At 59.2% G+C, this 21,404-nt stretch overlaps 2 protein-coding genes across 2 annotated transcripts; both read left to right on the plus strand.

Annotated features, from left to right (window-relative positions):
* The first annotated feature begins 91 nt into the window (after positions 1 to 91).
* On the plus strand, positions 92 to 9,770 carry DBF4B (DBF4B-CDC7 kinase regulatory subunit). The gene is made up of 12 exons (XM_065747699.1): positions 92 to 130; positions 188 to 361; positions 3,160 to 3,351; positions 4,105 to 4,155; positions 4,720 to 4,789; positions 5,558 to 5,622; positions 5,950 to 5,986; positions 7,201 to 7,243; positions 7,763 to 7,879; positions 8,075 to 8,195; positions 8,817 to 8,926; positions 9,089 to 9,770. The coding sequence occupies exons 1-12, from the start codon at positions 92 to 94 to the stop codon at positions 9,639 to 9,641; spliced, it is 1,572 nt and encodes a 523-aa protein (XP_065603771.1). The 3' UTR covers positions 9,642 to 9,770.
* A 972-nt stretch (positions 9,771 to 10,742) lies between these two features.
* ADAM11 (ADAM metallopeptidase domain 11) lies at positions 10,743 to 20,205 on the plus strand. The gene is made up of 26 exons (XM_065747607.1): positions 10,743 to 10,806; positions 12,085 to 12,260; positions 12,460 to 12,536; positions 12,678 to 12,741; positions 13,891 to 13,976; positions 14,060 to 14,126; positions 14,210 to 14,258; positions 14,339 to 14,409; positions 14,663 to 14,737; positions 14,798 to 14,869; positions 15,258 to 15,415; positions 15,485 to 15,569; positions 15,672 to 15,762; positions 15,840 to 15,891; positions 16,310 to 16,409; positions 16,616 to 16,687; positions 16,759 to 16,851; positions 16,924 to 17,004; positions 17,477 to 17,527; positions 18,192 to 18,255; positions 18,323 to 18,422; positions 18,490 to 18,609; positions 19,134 to 19,302; positions 19,382 to 19,496; positions 19,588 to 19,678; positions 20,160 to 20,205. Exons 1-26 carry the CDS (start codon positions 10,743 to 10,745, stop codon positions 20,203 to 20,205), a joined length of 2,289 nt encoding a protein of 762 aa, XP_065603679.1.
* The last annotated feature ends 1,199 nt before the right edge of the window (positions 20,206 to 21,404 follow it).

Below are 21,404 nucleotides of genomic sequence, written 5' to 3' on the forward strand. Positions count from 1 at the left end.
TTCCGGTGGCGCAGGAGCACAGAGCAACTTCCGGTGATGGGCGCGGGAAAAAAACAAAAACAAAAAAACCCCACCACTTCTCCGGTGGCGCATGCGCAAAAAAAAAGACAAGCTACGGTGGCCGGGGAGGGTGAAACTTTGTGGCTGGACGCGCGGCCCTCACGGCCACCGTAGTGACCGCCGGTAGGAGCGGGGCGGAGGGGGGGGGAAATTTAAACGGCGGCGGCGGAGCGGCGTGCGGTATCTTTCCTCCGGTATGGCGGCTCCTGCGGGGCCTCTCCGCGGGAGGACCTTCTTCCTGGACGTACCCAGCGGGTGGGCGGCGACGGAGCTGGCGGCGGTCATCCGGCACCTGGGGGGGGTGAGTGGGCCGCGGGCATTGACTGCCCGGTGCTGAGGGGCGGCACGGGGGTCCCCCTCCATGGCTGTGGGGGGACGGGACGGAGCAGACCTGGAGCGCTGCTCAGCGCGGGGGGGTCACGTTGGCGTCTGGGAGAGATTCCCGCTCGGAAGCAGCGGTGGTGCACTGGTACGGACCGCGCGGTTGCGGTGGTGGGGTCGTTGTCCCTGGACGTGGTCAGGAAACGTGGAGATGTGGCACCTGGAGGCTCTTAGGGAAGGGAGGAAGGAAGACTTGAGGAGCCGCAGACCGGTGCGTGTCAGCTCTGTGCCTGGGGAGGCCGTGGAGCAGATTGTGCTGGAAGGCGCCTTAAGGCACTTGTGAGATGAGGTGACCTGAGACAGTACAGCGTCACCGAGGGCAGACTGTGCCTCACCCATCTGGAGGCCTTCTGTGGTGGAGTGATGGCATCGGTGGACAAAGGGCACCTGATGTCACCCACCTGGACTTGTGCAAGGCCTCTGGCATGGTCCTGCACAACGTCCTTACCTCTGAGTTGGACAGAGATGGGTTTGAAGGCTGAACTATGCATTGCATAAAGAGTGGGATGGATGGCCACAGCCACAGGGCTGTTGTCAATGAATTCCTCCAAGTGGAGGAACTGAGGAGTGTCTTTCAGAGGTCCATCTGAGACCTCTTCAGCATCTTTATCAATGACAAGGACAACAGGATTGAGTGTACACTCAGCAGTTTGTAGACAACCCCAAGCTGAGTGGTGCAGCTGACACCACAGAGGGATGTGAACACACTCAAACACTGGGCACATGAGAACCCCATGAGGTTCAATAAGGCCAAGTTCAGGGTGTTGGGATGGGGCAATCCCAGATATAAGTACAGACTGGAAGAAGAGCTTGAGAGCAGCCCTACAGGGAAGGACCTGGAGGTAGTAGATGAAAAGCTGCACGTGAGCCATCAGTATGTGCTCACAAACCCAGAAGGCCAATGCTATTCTGGGCTGCATCAACAGAGGGGTGGCAGCAGGGAGAGCAGCTGACTGCTCCCCTCTGCTCTTGTGAAGTCCCAGCTGGAGCACTGTGTCCAAGTCTGAGGCCCCCATTACAGGAAGAATGTGGAGCCATGGCAGAAGGTCCAGAGGGTTGTGAAGACGATCAAAGGGCTGAAGTACCTCTGCTACAAAGAAAGGTTGAGGGAAATTCCTTTGTTTAGCTTAGAGGAGACTCCAGGGAGACCTCACTGCAACATTCCAGTACTTGAAGGGAATCGATTTTTTTTACACATCCTAATGATAGATAGGAGAAGGAGGAATGACTTTAAGCTAGATAAGCTATTGGGAAGAAATTTTTTATTCAGCAGGTGGTGAGGTGCTGGAACAGCCTGCCCAGAGAAGCCATAACTGGAAGCATTCATGGCCGGGCTGGGTGGGCCCTGGGCAGCTCATGGCAGGGGGTTGTGACTGGATGATCTTAGAGGTCCCTTTGAACCTAAGCTGCTCAATGGAGACGTCCCCTAACCCACATGGTGGGGATGGGTTGAAGTTGGACTTGGTGATCCTACTGCTTTTTTTCCAACCTTGATGAATGTATGATTTACAGTGCTGGTGACTGAACCCTTCTACAGGGACCAGGGAAGTGTGGGGGCTCCTCCATGGAGGTCTCCAGGCCCACCTGGACGTGGCCCTGCTGGTAGCAGAGGGACCCTGAGGTGCCCACAGCTGTGCTGTGGTTGAGCTGTTGCTGTCTGTTTTCTATTATTTCCTTTCTGGCACTGAAGCATCTGTTTAAGTCCATCGCTGCTTCATGGAATTGTTTGAGTTGGAAAGGATCCTTTAAGGCCATCTGTCCCACTGCCAGGGACACCCACAGCTCCATCCGTGCTCAGAGCCCCATCCAGCTTGACCTTGATCATCTCCAGAGCATCCGTCACCTCTCTGGACAACCTGTGCTGGAGCCTCACCTGCGCAATTGTAAAGAACTTCATCCTTATTTCCACTCTAAATCTCCCTTCTTTTAATTGGAAACCTTGTCCTACACATGCAGGTGTGAGATCTTTGCTCTTACAGTTTCATTTTGTAGTCGTTGCCCTAGGGTTGTGCTTTGGCTGTCTAGGTTCTTGGCCAGGCTCACTTGCGCTTTTTTCGCCCTTTTCTTCAACCATACATTCATTGTTAATGTGATGGTTTCCTCCTGCCTTCACCTGGTCATGCTGCCAGCCCTCTGAGGAATGCTCTTCACTTTGTGTCTTCCAGTCTGAGAAACACTCTCTCCCAATGGTTGGATATTTCTCTGTTCCACTTTCACAGTCATTGGAAATAACTTAATCCTTTTGACTGTCCCTCTGGCTTCTTAGCAGACATCTCCTCGTGTCTCCCCCCCCTGAAATGCAGTCCTCTTCTAGCAGAGTTCCCATTCCTCCCACCTTTGTGGAGGTGCTGTATTTGGGTGCACCATCCACCAGCAGTCATTGCCCAAACCTCTGTGCTGGGAGATTTTGGGGCACTCTTCCTCCAGCATAAGTCACTGCTGTGGGGCAGCCAGTGATGCTTCTGTGGCACTGCACTGTGTGGGGCAGCAGGATGTCCTTGTTCAGCAGCTGTGACTTCAGGCTGCACAGATTTGTATCCTCCTGTGAACTTCATACCCTATATCTGTTTCCTCTGAGCTTCTGCTGAGCCTGTTGTTAGTGCCGTAAATGAGGCCTTTTGGTTTCTAGCATCTTTCTTCATCTTCTGCCTTCTGTGCAAAGGTCTGTGTGTGTTGCTGGAGTACTTCAGAGCTGTTCTGTTTTGTCTTTTGCTACAGGTGACTGAAAGCTTCCTAAGCAAAGAAGTCAGCTATGTGGTGTCCAGCAACAAAGAAGCCAAACGAAGCAGAGCCAGTCCTCGGACTGAGAAGAGGAGCAGTGTGACCTCAGAGGATACAAAAGCCCAGAGCTCGATGTCTTCCTCCTCCAAAGAGAACCACACCAGACCTCAGAAAAAGCCACCAGACACTGTAAGAGCTATTTATATTAAGGCCACCCCAAAGGTTATCCCAAGGGATTTATAGAGTACAACCATTGTCAGAAAGTGTCTGTTGCTGCTCTGAGCAAAAATACTGGTGTGTTTTTTTTCCCCCATTGCGACCGTTCTCATTTTTACCAGTGTTCCTGGTGTCTGTGCTTCGTTGCTCCCTCATGTGCACGTCAGAGCTTTGAGCTGGCAAGCAATGGATAGCTACTGAAATGGCAGAGGAACCTGACAGATCCCTCTATTTCCCAGCAGAACAGGCGATCCATCCTAATGCAGAAGGGTGTCTAGGGAAAAAAGGAAACAAAACAAATAAAAACAGGAATGTAAGCAAAATAAATCTGCATCAGAACCATTGCAGGCTGTGGTTGTGTGCTGACAGGTGCAGGGCACAGCAGCTGGCTCCCCAGGAAGGGCTAGCAAGGACACCCTAGCCCCCGCCAGCCTCCTGGCACAGGGGGTTTTGGAGCTAAGCTGCTGCTTCCTCTTGGCTCGCTCTGAAGCTGTTCAGTAAAAGCCAAGCCTTGGCTGACTGGCTGCTGTGGATGTGAAGGATGTCTGCGGTTTGTGTTCCCTGGAAATGCAAGTCCTGCTGTCTTTGAGATGCAGCCTTGGCCAGATTCCTCAGCAGAGCAAGCATCTCTAGAAATCATTGTTGCTGGGCAGCCTGGTTGTCCTCAGCTTGCTGCTGCCTGGGAGCTGTTTGCTGGAACATAATGCTTGGCTGCTTTCTCTGCAGGCCCTGACCAGCAGAGGAAGGGAGCTGCTGCAGAAGGCCATGAAGAATCAGGTGAGCAGCACGTGGCCTGGCTCCTTGAGCTGAGTGTTCAAAGAACTGCTGATCAGTGCAGAACCAGTGCCAGGTGCTTTCAGAGCCCCTCCCTGCTGAGGGGAGCAGATTGGGGCTGGTAAAGGTATGATTCTGTCCAGTGATTCTTTGAAGCTGGTGGCTCTGCAGAATGCTGTGCAGTGCTTCTTCACAGAGCCACGCCATCCTTCCCTCATTGCTCCTACGGTCTGTCCCAGTGATCCGGTTGCTCCACGCAGGAGAATTATTAACACAGGACCATAATTAGATGAACTTTTAGCCTAGAAATAACTGAAGCCACATTGCTGGGGCAGTGGAGTCAGTCAGTGACCACTTGGGAACCTCACACAGTAGCAAGAATTAAAATCTGAGCTACGTTCTACTGTGATTTGTGGTAGGTAGAGATGAGTTTGAACCTTTCCTTCTGTGCCCACATGTTAACAACCCCTACACGTTGGCTCTTCAACTGGGCAATGAGAAAAGCCCACTGAGCTGGGTTTATTGCTGCTTATAGCTGTTCCTTGACAAAGCTCTCTGTTTGCACAGGACACCTGCAGTGGCAGCAGCATCCTCGCCAATGCTCGCTTGTGGGGAGTCCAGATTGTGCATGTGGATGGTATCCTTCTCTGTTATGCTGGAATTCAGTTTCTGGGAATCAGTAAATTGATTTTATTTTAGAGAGAGGCTGTGCAGAAAGGGTGCAGTGAATGTGGGATGGGGGACAGGAGGAGGTCTGAGGGACACATGGTATTTAGTTGCTCTTTGCACACACAGAGCGTGCTATTGTCATGTTCACTGTAGCAAATGTTCACCATAGTATGTTGTAAGATACCGACTGCTGGAAATGTTAATAGCTCAGTGCCTGAATTCATTCCAAAGAGAGACTTTTTAAAGTGAGCTGGAAGTACAGGTGGTAATAACAGCAGGACTTGGTGGGTTTTAATTCAGAGGTGCTGCTGGTTGAGGACCTGCACTGGAGGTGCTTCCTGCCTCAGTGATGGATGGGGAAGGGGTGATGGGGCAGACAGATGATGAAACTGTGCTTCTAATAATAGGTCTGGAGTAAAAGGTTCCTGAGTGTCCTGTGACAGTGACATACTGCCGTGGCTGCGCTTGTCTGGATGTGCAGCAGAGGCTGTGAGCACCCATTCCTGAGCAGTCAGCTCTGAGCTGCAGCACTGTTGCAAATCTGTTGGGGCTTTCCAATGTCCACGTGCTGAACAGTGCCTGGTAGTTTCTCACTGCTGCAGAGGCTTTAAGCCAAGGAACGAGATGGGGTTCCTTCCTCAAAGCGCCCACTCTTCCTCGGCTTGCTCTCGGGCGTATTAACTGTGTAGTAGTGATGCTGTGCCTTGCTGAGCTCCTTGACAGCCCTCCCCCACAGAAATGTTGTTGTATGCTCAGCAGATGCTGCGTGCTGTATCGGGAGCACAGAAGTGGAGTGCAGAGGTGAGTGGCCAAAATGCAGCCCAGTTGGAAGTGCTCAGACCCCTCAACACCTCTGTAGAGTCCTTCTTGCTCCTCTAGTGGAGGGGTCAATGTGAAAGTAGGGCAGAAGATGAGATCAGCAGCCTGGATTTCATTTTTAAGTACATCTAGGCAACTTGACAGCCAAAATACTGTGAGGGAGGGAGTGGGTGGGAGCAGGGGATGCAGTCTGCAGTGCAGAGGTGGTGAAGTGGTGGTGAGTGCTGTAAATCACTGCTGCTCTGGGATCAGGAATTGCTGCTCTGCCTGCATTGGCTCCCATAGTGAACTTGTTGCTCTCTCCTCCAGGCAAAATGCCCCGTGCTCGGATCAAGAGCTCACAGAGGTAGGCCTGGAAGTGGTTTCCCTGCGTGTTCACACTCAGAGCTGCTTGGAAAAGCCTCAGAATTTGAATACCTGTCTGAAACTTCAAGAGGCAAAAAATATGGTGACGGATCAAGGCAGCTTCTCTTGGACAGTTTTTGCAGCTCCTTGTCTGCCTGCGGCCTGGTGCAGCTGAGGGCGTTCTGCCTTCATTTCAGGCAGTGTTCTTAAAACCCCGTGCACAGTTTGCAGCTTAACTCCCAGCATCCCAAGGCACTTAGCAACTGTGCTGCTGGCGCTGCTCAGCCAGCAGAGTTCTGAAGTACAACACATCCTCCAGCGGAGAGCACGTTCCTCACAGCCCACTCACTTCTGTTAGGCTGAAATGTGCAGCTGAGACACCAACCTGGAGCTAATGCTTCCAGGGAGGGGGCTGGGAAATGCAGGTTCTCATCTGCAGGAGTGAGGTGTGGTGCTGGAAGCTGGTTTAGGACTTGTTAACTTTGCTCACAGGAGAGCATCGTAGAGCAGAATCCAACCTGGATTCTTCCTGTCCTGGGGGAAAGGTGGTGTTGGGGGGTTGGGGGAAGGGTATGAGAAGTTGTCAGGTAAGGCAGATTGCCTGCTGAGCTCAGAGCTCGTGGTCATGGCACACTTTGAGCTCTTCTGGGGACTTGTGGTGACAGCTTGTCAGCACTCAGCCCTCTGCCACGAGCACTTCTGCACAAACATTGATCCTGGGCGTAAATAGCGGCTTCGGTGACGTAAGGACGCGTCTGATCTGAGCTCAGGGCTGAGAGCTGAGGAGCGCAGCGCTGAGGACAGCTGGGTTCTGCCTTCAGGGACAACGAGGCTGAAACTCCTTTGCAGAGAATATGGCTGAGCTGCAGGATGATGAGGAAACAAAACCTCTCCCTTTAGGGGCATGGGAGAGCTGGTTTGAGGGCCAGGCAGGTGCTGGCAGGAATACCTTGGTGTTTGTTTCTTTAGCAGCTCTGGACTGAGATTTTCAGGCATGGTGTTCACAGGGTGAGGCGTGCTGATGAGTCCAGCTCTGTTGGGGAATGAATAAATGGGGAGGGAAGGTTGGGCTGGAGGGGCTCTGAGCCCCTAATGGGACTGTGGGTGTCCTGCTTGCTGCAGGGAGTTGGAATAGAGGACTTTATCAGGTCCTTCCAGCTCAAACCATCCCATGACTGTGAATCTGGCAATCCTAATCAGCTGTCTTTCCAGCAGAAAAACTGAAGCCCCCTTTTTTGAAGGTTGAAGACCAGAGCAGGTAAGCGAGACCTTTCCAAATATCACAACCAAACTACATGAGAACTCCTGGGGGAGGAACCTGTTACTGCTCCTCCATGGGTGGGATGGTGGATATTCTGTCCCCAGGGCAGAGTGTGCCTACTTTGAAGGCAGCTGATGCTCTCCATGGCATTCCCCAGGAGGAGACAAGTAGGGTTTAGAAAAATAATCCTTATGGTTTGTGTGATGGAGGAAAAAGGTGCTCGGTGAGACCTGGCAGGAGTTACTTCCTTGCTCAGATTCCACACGTGACCTTCTCAGGTCACTTAATCTGCTTTGAAATAGGGAAAGAGATTGAAGCACGGGAGGTCAAAGCTTGTAACTTGATTACAGCACCCAGCCCAGGGGGATCAGATCTCTGCGGTGTTTCTGACAGTGTTCAGAGCACTAATTAATTGCTCTGAAGACAACATTAAAGGTGGCTGCAGGGTCAGATACCCCTCTGACAGAGGGACAGCTCTGACTGTGCCACCACTGCTTCCTCATCTGCTTCTTCCAGGCAGTTCCGCCCCTTCCACCACCAGTTCAAGAGCTTTCCTGGCCTCAACCTCCTGGCACCCAAGGGCTCCAGCCCCTTTGAGCCTCCAAAAAGCCTCTCCAATCCCTGCAGGGCCAGGTAGGTTGTAGGCACTTTGGTGCAAGCTTTGAATCGTGATGGCTAACAGAGCTTGCAGAAGCACTTGTGCAGTGAGAGGAGCCCTGCTCTGAGCTCAACAGCTGTAGCTCTAAGGCAGTGCTGTGTCCGTGGCCCTAAATCCAGCAGCTGGGTGCATGCTGGAGGGCAGGGAAGAGCTCTGCTGTCACCTTGTAGGGCTGTGGAGGGCTGCCTGGTGCACAGCAATGGGGAGAAGAGCCTCCGGTCCACAGCAGTGCTGAAGAAGAAGAGAGGATTTTGTGAGTGCTGCCAGGAGACGTTCGAAGAGCTGCAGAAGGTAAAGGCTCTGCTGGGCCGTGGCTCATCCCAGCAGCTATGGGGGCTGCGTGTTGCTGTAGGTGATCGTGATGTGGCTGTTGTTGGTGCATTCCCTTTGGAAGGAGGGTGGGTTCGTGTGGCCTTGATGTGGGTGGATCTGCCCTGCAGGCAGAAGCCACAGAGCTGCTCAGATTTCCTGGTCTTGGGCCAGTGGTGGTTCTGGAGATCATGAGATGCTCATCCATGGGTCTTGGAGTGCCTCCAAGGTGTAACCCATATGTGGTGTGTAAGGTGAGAGGAGCTGCTCCGTGGCAGCTGGGGGGCATGGGCTGATCAGAGAGATAAGGACAGGGTTTTATCTCCTGCAGGACGCCAGCATGGCTTCTAGAGCCCAACCTGCAGTGTCAGCACGTATTTTACTGGCTGCTGGGAGGGCTGTGGGCTGCTGTTAGGTACACACACAGCTCCTCATTGTTCTGTTCCCATATACACCTGGCTGTGGGCAGCTGGGGTAACAGTGCTGCTTCCAAGCAGTGGGTCTGTCTGGTGAGTGGGCTGTGTGCCCCATGTGCCCCACGGGCTGCACACATCCCCCTTGTGAAAGGATGAGTGTCCCTGAAGGACCTTTTCCTCCTTCCAGCACCTGCAGAGCCCGCAGCACAGACGCTTTGCCCTGGATGACTCTCATTATACCTTGGTGGATCGTGTCATCGTGCAGCTCGCCAGCAGCTTCACAGAGCAGCTGCCCAGGTAACCCTGTGTGTCTGTACCATCAGGCACTGAGCCCCACCAGTTGGAAATTCCCCAGGGAAGGGTTCCCAGCCTCCTGCACTCTGGGGATAAGCTCCATCTCACCGTGGGGAGGGTGTTGCTGGGCCTTGGGAAGGAGCATTAACAGATGGTTCTTTTCAGGGCGCCGCTGTCCTGCCTGACAGATGAGCACTTAATGCCTCGAGCACAACGTGCTGCAGGAGCTGAGGTGCTGACAGAGCTGGGGGAGGAGAGGCAGCGGCGTGAGCAGGGGGCTGTGGGGCTGCTGAGCGCCGGTCCCCTCCCCAACACTGAGGAGTGCTCATCCTGCCTGCCCAGGGATGGGATCAGTGATCCCACAGAAGCAGAGGGGCTGACTGGGAGCTGCCCTTCAGGGTTTTCTGCTGGAGCCAGGGCAGTAACTGCTGCTCCATCTGAACTGCACAGACCTCTGCACGCCCCTCCTGTCTGCAGGAAGCGCCCGCTGCCATCCCCTCGGCCCACCCCGCTGGGGAAGAAGCCCCGGGTGGAGCTGGGGTACATCCCTGCTCCATGCCCTGGGCTCCCACAGACCCCTCCGTGCAGCACAGCAGCTCCCTGTGACTTTGAGATGAGTTCTGAGTCAGGCTGGGATGTGGTCCCACCATTCTCCGCACTGCTCCAGGACAGCAGGATCTGCTCTGTGGATGGGGATCTGCTCTGCCCAGTGCTGTAGCAGCACTCTGAGTTGGGCAGGGGCTGCAGGACCTGCTGTGCAGGGCACAGGGACACCTTTCCCCCAATTTCAGACTTTTTTAGGCAGCTGGACTATGACCACCTCCTGGGCCCTCGGGGCGGAGCTGAGCAGTGCCCCACACCTCCCGGGGGCGATGCATCTTCATCCAGAGCCCACTGTCAGGGGCTCTGATGGTGAGTGAGCAATATGGGCAGCATCCTGCCCCAGGCCCTGAGGGGGGGCACACAGCAGTGCTCTGAGCTCACTCCCATCACCCCACGTCACCAGGAGGGTGACACTGCAGAGTCCTCAGAGCTGTGGGGGGGGCTGTAGTGCCCCTCTCCTGTTGGGATGGTTGGGGAGGGAGGAGGGAGGCCGTGACCTCACTGCCCTCAGCATCTTCCCCCACCTGCCCTCACACCACGGTTGTGGTTGGGGTGGGTGTACGCACAGATGTGTTTAGTGGGCACTGAGCTGTTTTGTTTTTAAGTGAACTTTTAATAAAATGAAAGAATGGAGATCACTGTGAAATGTGTCAAACTGAATAGCGTGAATTTGTGGGGGGTTGAGAGGGATGGGGGTGGGGAAGGAGCTGCAGGAGATTGCAGAGTGGGGGTGCCTCCTGTCCTGGGTTAGGGGGGCAGTGGGGTTGCTCAGGTGTATGGGGTTGGGGGGAGCTAGGGTGGATGGATTGTGCAGAAGGGGACCACAGCCCCCACTGAACAGCTTTCAATATGGGTTTACGTTTGGATTTCATTGCACGGGCTCAGGACCCATCAGGTCTCCATCCCCTCTTTGTCCCGTAGGGCCCCGCACTGCTCCGGGAATCCGTCGTTAACCCCAAACCGCCCCAAAATGGTGCGTTTCCCCGCAGCATCCCCTAAAAGTGGGGCACCCCATTACCGCCGGGGGCGGCTCCGCTGCACCGCCGCATCCGCAGCCGCCGGGGGAGGGGAGGGGGGGGGGGAGGGGCGGTGCTGCGGACGGGGACGGTGCGGTGCAGCGCTGTGCGGGTGGTGGGGGCGGCCCCTCCGCACCGCTCCGCTCCGCACCGCTCCATCCCCGGCCCCGGGGGGCGGAGGGGCGGATGATGCGGGAGCGATGAGCGCGCTGCGGGGCTGGGGGTGGCTGCTGGCCGCGCTGCTGTCGCTGACCCCGAGAGCAGGTAGGTTCCCCCGGTCCCCTGCGGTCCGTCCCCGTCTCCTCTGGATTTCCAACCCCACCCCCCCTCTACCCCCCCCCGGACCCTCCGGCCCCACCGCTGCGGTGTTTGGATGCGGCGGTACCGCACCGCACCGCCCCCGTGTGTGTTCTCCGGGCGTCCCCTGGGTGTCCCCTGGGACGCAGTGCCACGATGCTGAGTGCCCCCACCCCGGGACACGGCCCCACCGCAGCCCCTCCGCGGCCCCACGGCCTCGGGACCCCCATAGGACGCGTCCTCACTGGGGTCCCTCCGCATCCCCCGGTCCCCAGGTGTCCCTTTTGTGATGCAGCATGGCCTTGGGTTCCCCCTGGGACACGTCTCCATCACAGCCCCTCCACATCCCCGTGACCTCAGGACCCCCAGGATGTGTGCACGTTTCAGCCCCTCCATGTACCCCCGGTCCCCAGGTGCCCCCTTTGGCACATAGCAGGCCTTAGGTCCCCATTGCAGCCCCTCTGTGTCCCCTGAGTCCTCATCTGTCCCTCTGTGAATGCAGTCTGGCCTTGGGTACCCCAGGACAGATCCCCATGGCAGTGTCCCAGGCCCCCATGGCCTCAGCTTCCCTCCAGGACACGTCCCCATTGTGTCCCCTCCATGGCCACCAGATCCCCAGGTTCCTGTGGCTTTTGGGTCCCCATAGAAAAGTCCACATCACATCCCCTCCACGTCCCCCCAGTCCCCAGCTGTCCCTTTGGCATGCAGCATGGCCTTGGGTCCCACAGGACATGTCCCTATTGCAGCCCCCTCACACTCCCCAGGTCCCCATGGCGTCAGGTCTACCCAGGACATGTCCCCACCACAATCCCTCTGTGTCCCCTGGGTTCCCAGGTGTCCCTTCAGAGATGCAGCGTGGCCTTGAGTCCCCCCAGAAACATCCCCACTGAAGCCCTTCCATGTCCCCATGGACTCAGGTTTCCCCTAGAAATGTCCCCATTGGGTCCCCTGCATGTCCACCAGGCCCCCCCCATCCTCAGCTGCCCCCAGATGCATCCCTATTGCTGCTTCTCCACGTCCCATCGATCCCCCCAGGATGTGTCCCCATCACAGTCCCTCTATGTCCATTGGGGCCCTATGGCCTTAACCATGGGGCACCCAACCCATGCCTATGGGGCACCCTTTCTTTAACCATGGGGCACCCAGGCCAGCTCCAGAGGACACACAGCTCTTGACCATGGAGGACCCAACCTTGGGGCACCCGACCCACGTCTCCCAGCACCAACCACCATTCCTGGCCCGCAGGTCCCGCAGGTGCCACCCCACAGTGGAGGCTGCCGTGGGCCGGCTGGCCCGAGGGACGGGCGCTGTCCGAGGTCACCCACCCCAGCAGGTTGGTGAGGCACAGCGCGGGAGGAGAGGTCCTGAAGCATCAGCTGGACACCAAGATCCGGAATGAGTCCGGAGCGGGAGGCGGCCCCGTAAGTGCCGCGTTCCCATCGCCCTAATGGGTTCCCATTAAAGCTCAGCTCCGGAGGTGCACGTGCGAGTCCACGGCTCATGCATAATGAATGCCATCACTCAGCACGGGGGAGGTGGATCCGGTGCTGGGACACGTGCCAGAGAGCCGTGCTTTGGGGGTGGCCCCACACGTCCAGTGCCGACCCCGCTCTCTTGCAGGGGGTGCACCTGGCGCGGGTCAGCTTCGTGGTGCGCGCCTTCGGGTCAGCCTTCGTCCTTGACCTGGAGCTCAACCAGTGAGTGTCCACGGGAGCCCACCGTGGGGTGACCCCTATCACGGGGTGGGACGGGTGGGAGCCCCCCTCAATGTGGATGGGGTCTCGGTGTCCCCTTGGGTTGGGACCCTCACCGTCCTCACCCCACTGCTGTCCCCGCAGCCACCTCCTCGCCTCGCACTATGTGGAGCGGCACCTCGGTGTTGGACAGAACGGCAGCAGCACGGTGAGGCCTGTGCTGTGCCATACCGTGCCATGCTGTGCCATGCTGTGCCATACCATGCCATGCTGTGCCATACCGTGCCATGCTGTGCCATGCTGTGCCATACCATGCCATGCTGTGCCATACTGTGCCATACCATGCCATACTGTGCCATGCTGTGCCATACTGTGCCATACCGTGCCATGCTGTACCATACCGTGCCATGCTGTGCCATGCTGTGCCATGCCGTGCCATGCTGTGCCATACCGTGCCATGCTGTGCCATGCTGTGCCATGCTGTGCCACACCATGCCATGCTGTGCCATACCGTGCCATGCTGTGCCATACCATGCCATGCTGTGCCATGCTGTGCCACACCATGCCATGCTGTGCCATGCTGTGCCATACCGTGCCATGCCATGCCATGCTGTGCCATACCGTGCCATGCTGTGCCATACTGTGCCATGCTGTGCCATACCATGTCATGCTGTGCCATACTGTGCCATGCTGTGCCATACCATGCCATGCTGTGCCATGCTTAGCCATGCTGTGCCATACCGTGCCATGCTGTGCCATACTGTGCCACACCATGCCATGTTGTGCCATACCGTGCCATGCTGTGCCATACCGTGCCATATTGTGCCATGCTGTGCCACACCATGCCATATTGTGCCATACCGTGCCATGCTGTGCCATACCGTGCCATATTGTGCCATGCTGTGCCACACCATGCCATATTGTGCCATACCGTGCCATGCTGTGCCATACCGCGCTGTGTTGTGCCATGCCAGGCTGTGCCATATTGTGCCATGTTGTGCTGTGTTGTGCCATGTTATGCCATGTTGTGCCATGCTGTGCCATGGAGTGCCATGTTGTTGTGCCATGCTGTGACATATTGTGCCATGCCATGCTGTGCCATGCTGTGTTGTGCCACGTTGTGCTGTACCATGCCGTGTTGTGCAGTGTTGTTGTGCCACACTGTGCCATACTGTGGCGTGTTGCACTGTGTCGTGCCATTCCATGCCATGCTGTGTTGTGTTGTGCCATACAGTGTCATGTTACCATGCCATGTTATGCCATGTTATGCCATGTTATGCCATGTTATGCCATGTTGCTGTGCCGTGTTGTGCCATGCAGCAGTGCCCCGTGGGCTCAGCTCTGTGCCGTCCCCCAGGGCGCGGGTGAGCACTGCTACTACCAGGGCCGGGTTCGCGGGTGGCCCCGCTCCTTCGCGGCGCTCTCCAGCTGCCGGGGGCTGCAGTGAGTACCGACCCCAACCCCGGGTGAGCGCTGCACCCACAGAGCTGAGCTGTGGGCAGAACATCTCGGGGTTTCCTTTGCAGCGGGGTCTTCTCGGACGGACGGGATATGTTCCTGATTGAGCCCCAGGCGGGCGCCGAGCACGGGGAGGTGAGTGCAGACCCTCCCCCTGCCTCAGTTTCCCCACTATAGGGGTTGTGGCCCTGGCGACACGGAGACTCTTCCCACTATAGGGTCTGCAGCCACACCTCATCCAGCGCACCCCGAGCTGTGCCCAGCCAGGTGAGCACCGCACTCCAACGCTGTGTCCGTGTCCCCGGTGTGCCCAGTGACCCCGCTCCCACCGTCCCCGTTCCCTGCAGGCTGCACGCTGGGTGCTGTCGGGCAATCCACCTCAGGCAGCTCGACCAGGCTGCGGCGGCGGCGGCGGCAGGTGAGCGGTGGGGACATGGGTAGGACATGGGCATGGGGCCGGGGACAAGGGTATGGGGTTGGAGACAAAGGATACGGAGCTGGGGACAGAGGAACGGGGATGGCAGTGGCCACATGGAGTTGGATATGTGGGGCTGGGAACAGGGGCACACTTTGGGGGCTCAAAGGCATGAAGTGGGGCCAGAAACCCTCAAACCTCACTGCTTGCCCCATACGTCCTCATGGGCACTGCCCACCTCCTTCCACACCCCCAGGTGCGTCGGTCACAGCACACAGTGCACAGTGAGACCAAGTACATCGAGCTGGCCGTGGTGAACGACCATCAGCTGGTAGGGACGTGGGGCAGGGGGACAGCAATGGGGCAGCTGCCCACCCCCTGCTCCCCAAAGTTCCTACAGCTCCGCAGATCTGTGGTGCTCACCAGCAACTTCGCCAAGTCCGTGGTCAACCTGGCTGACATGGTGAGCGTGGGTCCACCCATGGGGTGGGGACTGTGGGTCCACCCATGGGGCGGGGACTGCGGGTCCATCTATGGGGTGCTGAGAGTGGTGCTGTCCGTGGTGCTGCTCCCATAGCATTTTGTGCCCCATTGCACCCCATGGCCATCCCCATTGTGCACTTTGACCCATTGTGCCCCATGGCACGTTGAGCTCATTGTCATTCCCACTGTGCTCCATTGCCATCCCCACTCTGTGCTGTGCCCCACTGTACCCCATCGTACCCCACTGCCATCCATATGTTGTGGGGTACCCCACTGCCATCCGCACTGCTCACTGTGCCCTACTGCCATCCCCATGGCACGTTGTGCCCCACTGTGCCCCATAGCACCCCATGGCCACCCTATTGCAGATCTACAAGGAGCAGCTCAACACCCGCATCGTGCTGGTGGCCATGGAGACGTGGGCCGCGGGGGACCGCATCCGCATGGAGGAGGACTCAATGGGGACACTCAATGAGTTCATGCGGCACCGGCGTGAGGAGCACAGCGACGCCGTCCACCTCTTCTCGTGAGCGTGGGGCCGGGAGCCCACCCCACGGCCGCATGCCCACGTCCCCATCTGCCCCATCCCTTGTAGGGGACGCACCTTCCAGAGCAGCCGCAGTGGTACCGCCTTCGTTGGGGGTATCTGCTCAGCCGGGCGCGCTGGCGGGGTCAACGAGGTGGGTGATTTGAGTGTAGGGTGGGTGGTGGGCATGAGACCCCATGGTGACAACGTTGTCCCCATTGGGGACCCCGTAATGCCCACGCTGTCCCCACTGCAGTATGGCAGCATGGCGGCCATGGCGGTGACGCTGGCGCAGACCTTGGGGCAGAACGTGGGCATGATGTGGAACAAGCACCGCACATCGGCAGGTAGCAATGGGGACAGGGGTGGCACCCACGGGGACAATGTCCCCTCCCTGGCACCGCAGTGCTCTGCCATCCCATAGGGGACTGCCGCTGCCCCGATGTGTGGCTGGGCTGCATCATGGAGGACACGGGGTGAGCGCTGTCCCCACGTGGCACACGGCCACCCCAGGAGGTGCCACCCATGGGGTGCTCCCACAGTGGGGTGGTGGAGGGCACTGGGGGGTCACTGAGGGCACTGGGGGGGGGGGCATGTGGGCATAGAGGGGTCATTGGGAACACAGTGGGGTCAATGGGGGTACAGTGGGGCCACTGGGGCACAGCTGGACGGTGAGGGGCACAGCGGGGTCAGTGGGGCACAGTGAGGCCGTGGTGGCACAGTGGGGTTGTAGGGCACAGTGGGATCACTGGGGAACGCAGGGCTGTGGGAACACAGTGGGGTTATGGAGGGCACAGGGGGGTCACTGGGATACGGGGTGAGTGTTGCCCCCACGTGGCACAGAGCCCTCCCCCCCCCGGAGGTGCCACCCGGTGTCACTGTCCCCCCCCATAGGTATTACCTCCCACGGAAGTTCTCCCGCTGCAGCATTGATGAGTACAACCAATTCCTGCAGGACGGCGGTGGCAGCTGCCTCTTCAACAAACCCCTCAAGGTAATGGGGCATCAGTGGGGCCAACAGGCACCCGTGGGGTGTGGGGTCCCCAGGGAATCAGTGGGGAGGGGAGTCCACACGGCATCAATGGGCCAGTAGGATTCATGGGACAGGGAGTCCCCAGGGAACCAATGGGCATCAGTGGGGTGGGGAATCCCTTGGGGTCATGGTTGGGTTGGAAGGGACCCCACAGTCCTTCCCCACAGCTCCTGGACCCACCGGAGTGCGGCAATGGGTTCGTGGAGGCGGGAGAGGAGTGCGACTGTGGATCGCAGACGGTGAGCGGGGTCGGGGCCGTCGGGGGCAGCTGTGGGGCCGGGGTGGGGCTGAGCACTGTGCTGCCCCACAGGAGTGCGCCAGGAGCGGAGGGAACTGCTGCAAGAAGTGCACGCTGACACACGACGCCATGTGCAGTGACGGGCTGTGCTGTAGGGGATGCAAGGTACTATGGGGCGCGGTGTGGGGCGCTGGGAGGTCTGTGGGGTCGGGTCCTGACGTGGGATTCATACCCCAGTATGAACCGCGTGGTGTGTCCTGCCGGGAGGCGGTGAATGAGTGTGACATCCCCGAGACGTGCACCGGGGACTCGAGCCAGGTGAGAGGGGTCATCGGGGCACTGAGGGGTCAGGAGGGCACAGAGGGGCCAAGGGGGCACAGTGGGGCTGTGGGAGTCACAGCAGAGTCATGACAGGGGACAGTGGGGTCACTGGGGGCACAGTGGGGCTTTGGGAGTCACAATGGGGTCACTGGAGCACAGTGGGGTTGTAGGGGGCACAGTGGGGTCATTTAGGGGCACAATGGGGCTATGGGGGAACAGTGAGGCTATAAGGGCACAGTGGGGTCACTGGGGACACTCTGGGGTCATTTAGGCGCACAGTGGGGTGGTGGGGGCACAGTGGAGCCATAGGGTCAGTAAGTACACAGCGGGGTCATGGGGGCACAGTAGGATTGGTGGGGCACTTTGGGGTCACGGGGGCACAGTAGGGTCACAGTAGGACTATGGGGGCACAGAAGGATCACTGGTGTACAGTGGGATCCCACGTGTCCTCTCCTGCCCCCCCCCCCAGTGTCCCCCCAACCTCCACAAATTGGACGGGTACTTCTGTGATAATGATCAGGTGAGCGGCACCGGGGCACAGCACACCCATGGGATTGCGGAGCTCGTGGGTGCCATGCTCCCATGGGTGCCACCATGACCCTATAACCACTCCCACGGGTGCCACCATGACCCTATAACCACTCCCATGGGTGCCAGCGTGACCATATCACCATCCCTATTGGTAAAAACCATGACCCTATAACTCCTACCACTGGCGCCAACTATGACCCTATCACCACTCCCATGGGTGCCACCGTGACCCTATAACTTCCCAGGGGTACCAGCATGACCCTATAACCACTCCCATTGGTGCCACCGTGACCCTTTCCCCCATGGGTACCACCATGACCCTGTAACTCCTTCTGCTAGTGACAACCATGACCCTATCACCACTCCCACGTGTACCAACCACGACCCTATCACCACCATGACCCTATAACCACTCCCATTGCTGCCACCATGACCCTATCACCCATGGGTGCCACCACGACTCTCGATCTGCTCCCATGGGTACTACCATGACCCTACAACCGCTCCCATGGGTGCCACTACGACCCTATAACCACTCCCATTGCCACCACCATGACCCTTTCCCCCACGTGTGCCACCACGACCCTATAACCACGTGTGCCACCACGACCCTATAACCACGTGTGCCACCACGACCCTATCCCCACTCCCAGGGCCGCTGCTACGGTGGGCGCTGTAAAACCCGGGACCGGCAGTGCAACGCGCTCTGGGGCCGCGGTGAGTGCGCAGAGCCCAAACCCGCGTCCCCGCGTGGGGGAGCGGCGCGTGACAGCGCTCCCCGCAGGCTCTGCCGAGCGCTTCTGCTACGAGAAGCTCAACGTGGAGGGCACCGAGAGGGGCAACTGCGGGCGCGACGGCGCGGGGTGGACGCAGTGCAACAAGCAGTGAGTGGCACCGACCGCCCCGCGCCCCATCCCGCGTCACCCGGCGTCACCGTCCCGCCGCGCGCAGGGACGTGCTGTGCGGGTTCCTGCTGTGCGCCAACGTCTCGGGGCCACCGCGGCTGGGCGAGCTGAGCGGGGAGGTGGCCACCACCACCTTCTTCCACCAGAACCGCTACGTGGACTGCAGGTGGGTGTCACCGCCTCGGGGACGGGGACACGGCGTCTCTGCTGCGGGGACGCGGGCGCTGTAGGGCCCCTGGGGACATGGACACAGTGGGGTCCTCGCGTCACCCTGTGGGGATATGGACACGGGTGGGGCTTCGTGTCACCTTCTTGGTGTGTCAGTCCCTGGGGAATGGGGACAAGGACGTGGCGGGGTCCCTGCAGGACGGGGACGATGCGGTCCCTGTGCCACCCCCTGGGGACACAGACACAGTAGGTTTGGGAATAGTGGGGTCTGCGCATCACCACTTGGGGATGGGGACAGTGGGGTCCCTCTGTCACCCCGTGGGTGTGTCACCACCTTGGGGATAGGGACGTGGACCTGAGGGTCCCTACGTCACCCCACTGGATATGGGGGCACAGACACAGCACTGTCCCCTTGTCACCTCTTCGGAGATGGGGACACAGACCGGGTGGTGCCCCCATGTCACCCCACTGGATATGAGGACACGGACCTGGTGGCAGTGTCACCCCACTGTCACCACGCAGGGGCGGCCACGTGCAGCTGGCGGATGGCTCCGAGCTGAGCTACGTGGAGGACGGCACGCCGTGCGGCCCTGCCATGCTGTGCCTCGACCACAAATGCCTTCCGGTCACCGCCTTCAACTTCAGCTCCTGCCCCGGCAGCGGGGACGAGAAGATCTGTTTCGGGCACGGGGTGAGGAGCAGGAACGGGGCTGGGTGGTGTGGGGTGACAGTGTGGGGTGACAGCACGGGGTGATGCTGTCCCCTCATAGGTGTGCAGCAACGAAGGGAAGTGCATCTGTCAGCCCGAGTGGACGGGGAAGGACTGCAGCGTCTACGACCCCATCCCTGAACCCAAACCCACGGGGGAGACGGAGCGCTACAAGGGTCTGCTGGGGGCACGTGGCACTGTCCCTGGTCCCCATGGTGTCCCATGGCTGTGTCACCTCTGACGCACGTTCCTGTCCCTCTGTCCCAGGTCCCAGTGGCACCAACATCATCATCGGGTCCATCGCCGGGGCCGTACTGGTGGCTGCCATCGTCCTTGGTGGCACGGGATGGGGATTCAAGTAAGTGGGGTCATGGGGATGCTCACGCCCCTTGTCCCATCTCTCCCCTTGTCTCCGTGTCCCCTTGTCCCGTGGGGTCACTGGGATACTCATTCCCCTGGTTCCATCTGTCCCCGCTCATCGCCTGTCTCCTCCCCCCCTGGGGTCACTGGGACATTATTGCCCTGGTCCCATTTGTCCCCACTGTCCCCTTTTCCCTTGTCCCCTGGGGTCATGGAGACGTCATTCCCTTGCTCCCACTTGTCCCCCTTGACCCTGTGTCCCCATGTCCCTTGTCCCCTGGGGTCACTGAGATGCTCATTCCCCAGTCCCCTTTGTCCTTACTCCCATATCCCCTTGTCCCAAGAGGTCATGGCGATCCTCACTGCCTCAGTCCTACTTGTCCTCCTTGTCCCCTGGTCCCCAGGGGTTCAGAGGGATGCCAGGGTCACTGGGGACACTGGGGACACTGACGCTGCTGTCCTCTCCCCGCTGTCCCCAGGAACATCCGCCGCGGAAGGTACGACCCGGCGCAGCAGGGAGTGTAACCCCCCACCCCGTCGTCTCCTCGTCACCATCACCGTCCGGCGGCAGCGGTGACCCCCCCGGGCCGGAACCGCCGCCCGTCTGTCCGTGTCACTGTCTGTCCGGCTGCCCCCATGCTGTCTCCATCTCTGTGCCTATCCCAAAGAGCCCAGAGGGGCGGGGGAGGGGGCTCTTTGGGGCTCGGTGTCCCCTGTGTCCCCCCCATCCCATACCTTGTGTCACCCCCTTCTCTAAAGCGCTCCTCACTTCTGTGTTGCAGGTCTGGGGGGACCTGAGCGGGTCCACCCGAGGAGGGAGGAGAGCACGGGGGGATCCCCCCGACCCCACTGCACCGCCACGAATGTCCGGACCCCCTGGGCCCTCTGGGGTTGGGGTCACTGCACCGCCATGAATGTACCCGGGGGGGCCACACCAGGACCCCCAACCCCACATGGGCCTGGGGGGTGGGGGGTCAGGACCCCCCTCACTCCATGTCAGCATCTTCCAGCTCTGGGGGCTGCACCCCCCCGTACCAGGCCAGTATGCCCCAGTATCCCCCAGTACCCGGCCAGTTGTCCTCCTTGTGCCTCCAGAGCAGGGCCTGGGGGCCATCCCCATCCCCCTCATCTCATGTCCCCACCAGTGGGGTCCCACGCCCACGGGTGCCAGGCTCTGGGACAAGAACATCCATCATCCATCATTTCCCCCATCCCAAAACGATGCACCCCAACGGGGTCACCAACGGCATCAGGGCCACCTCATGGGTGGGGGGCAGGGTGAGCCTAGGGGAGCGTCACCCCACATCCCCTTGTTCCTTGGTCCCCTGTCCCCTGGGGCCATTGGGATGTTCATTCCCCTGGTCCCACTTGTCCCCCTTGTCTCCACGTCCCCTGGTCTCATGTCCCATGGGGTCATTAGGCTCATTCCCCCCAGTCCCACTTGTCCCCCCATCCCCACATCCTTTGGGGGGGTCTCACGGTTGCTCATTCCCCCGGCCCCCGGTCCCCATGGCACTTCGCATGTCCTACGTGTCACTCTCAGGACAAAGGGGTGGCACGCGTCACCCCTGTTCCCACAGCCCCACATCACCCCGAGGCATCCACCCCACAGCACCATGGAGCACTTAGGGCTCGTGGGGCCCAGCACAGCCCCACGGTGACACGCAGCACAGCGGGGACCCCAGAGCACAGCGGGGACCCCATGCCCGTGGTGGGGCGGCAGT

The sequence above is a fragment of the Cyrtonyx montezumae genome, unplaced genomic scaffold (genome assembly GCF_038088225.1).
Source record: "Cyrtonyx montezumae isolate F1298 unplaced genomic scaffold, pur_monq_1.0 scaffold_48, whole genome shotgun sequence".
NCBI classification, from domain to species: Eukaryota; Metazoa; Chordata; class Aves; order Galliformes; family Odontophoridae; genus Cyrtonyx; species Cyrtonyx montezumae.

Excerpts from the sequence above, each read along its gene's own strand:
- ADAM11 (XM_065747607.1), top strand. The coding sequence starts at position 10,743 with ATGAGCGCGCTGCGGGGCTGGGGGTGGCTGCTGGCCGCGCTGCTGTCG. Across the intron at positions 16,852-16,923 it reads TGTGCTGTAGGGGATGCAAG|TATGAACCGCGTGGTGTGTC; the intron begins GTACTATGGGGC and ends TTCATACCCCAG. Across the intron at positions 17,005-17,476 it reads GCACCGGGGACTCGAGCCAG|TGTCCCCCCAACCTCCACAA; the intron begins GTGAGAGGGGTC and ends CCCCCCCCCCAG.
- DBF4B (XM_065747699.1), top strand. The coding sequence starts at position 92 with ATGCGCAAAAAAAAAGACAAGCTACGGTGGCCGGGGAGG. Across the intron at positions 4,790-5,557 it reads CCAGATTGTGCATGTGGATG|AAATGTTGTTGTATGCTCAG; the intron begins GTATCCTTCTCT and ends CCTCCCCCACAG. Across the intron at positions 7,880-8,074 it reads TCCAATCCCTGCAGGGCCAG|GGCTGTGGAGGGCTGCCTGG; the intron begins GTAGGTTGTAGG and ends GTCACCTTGTAG.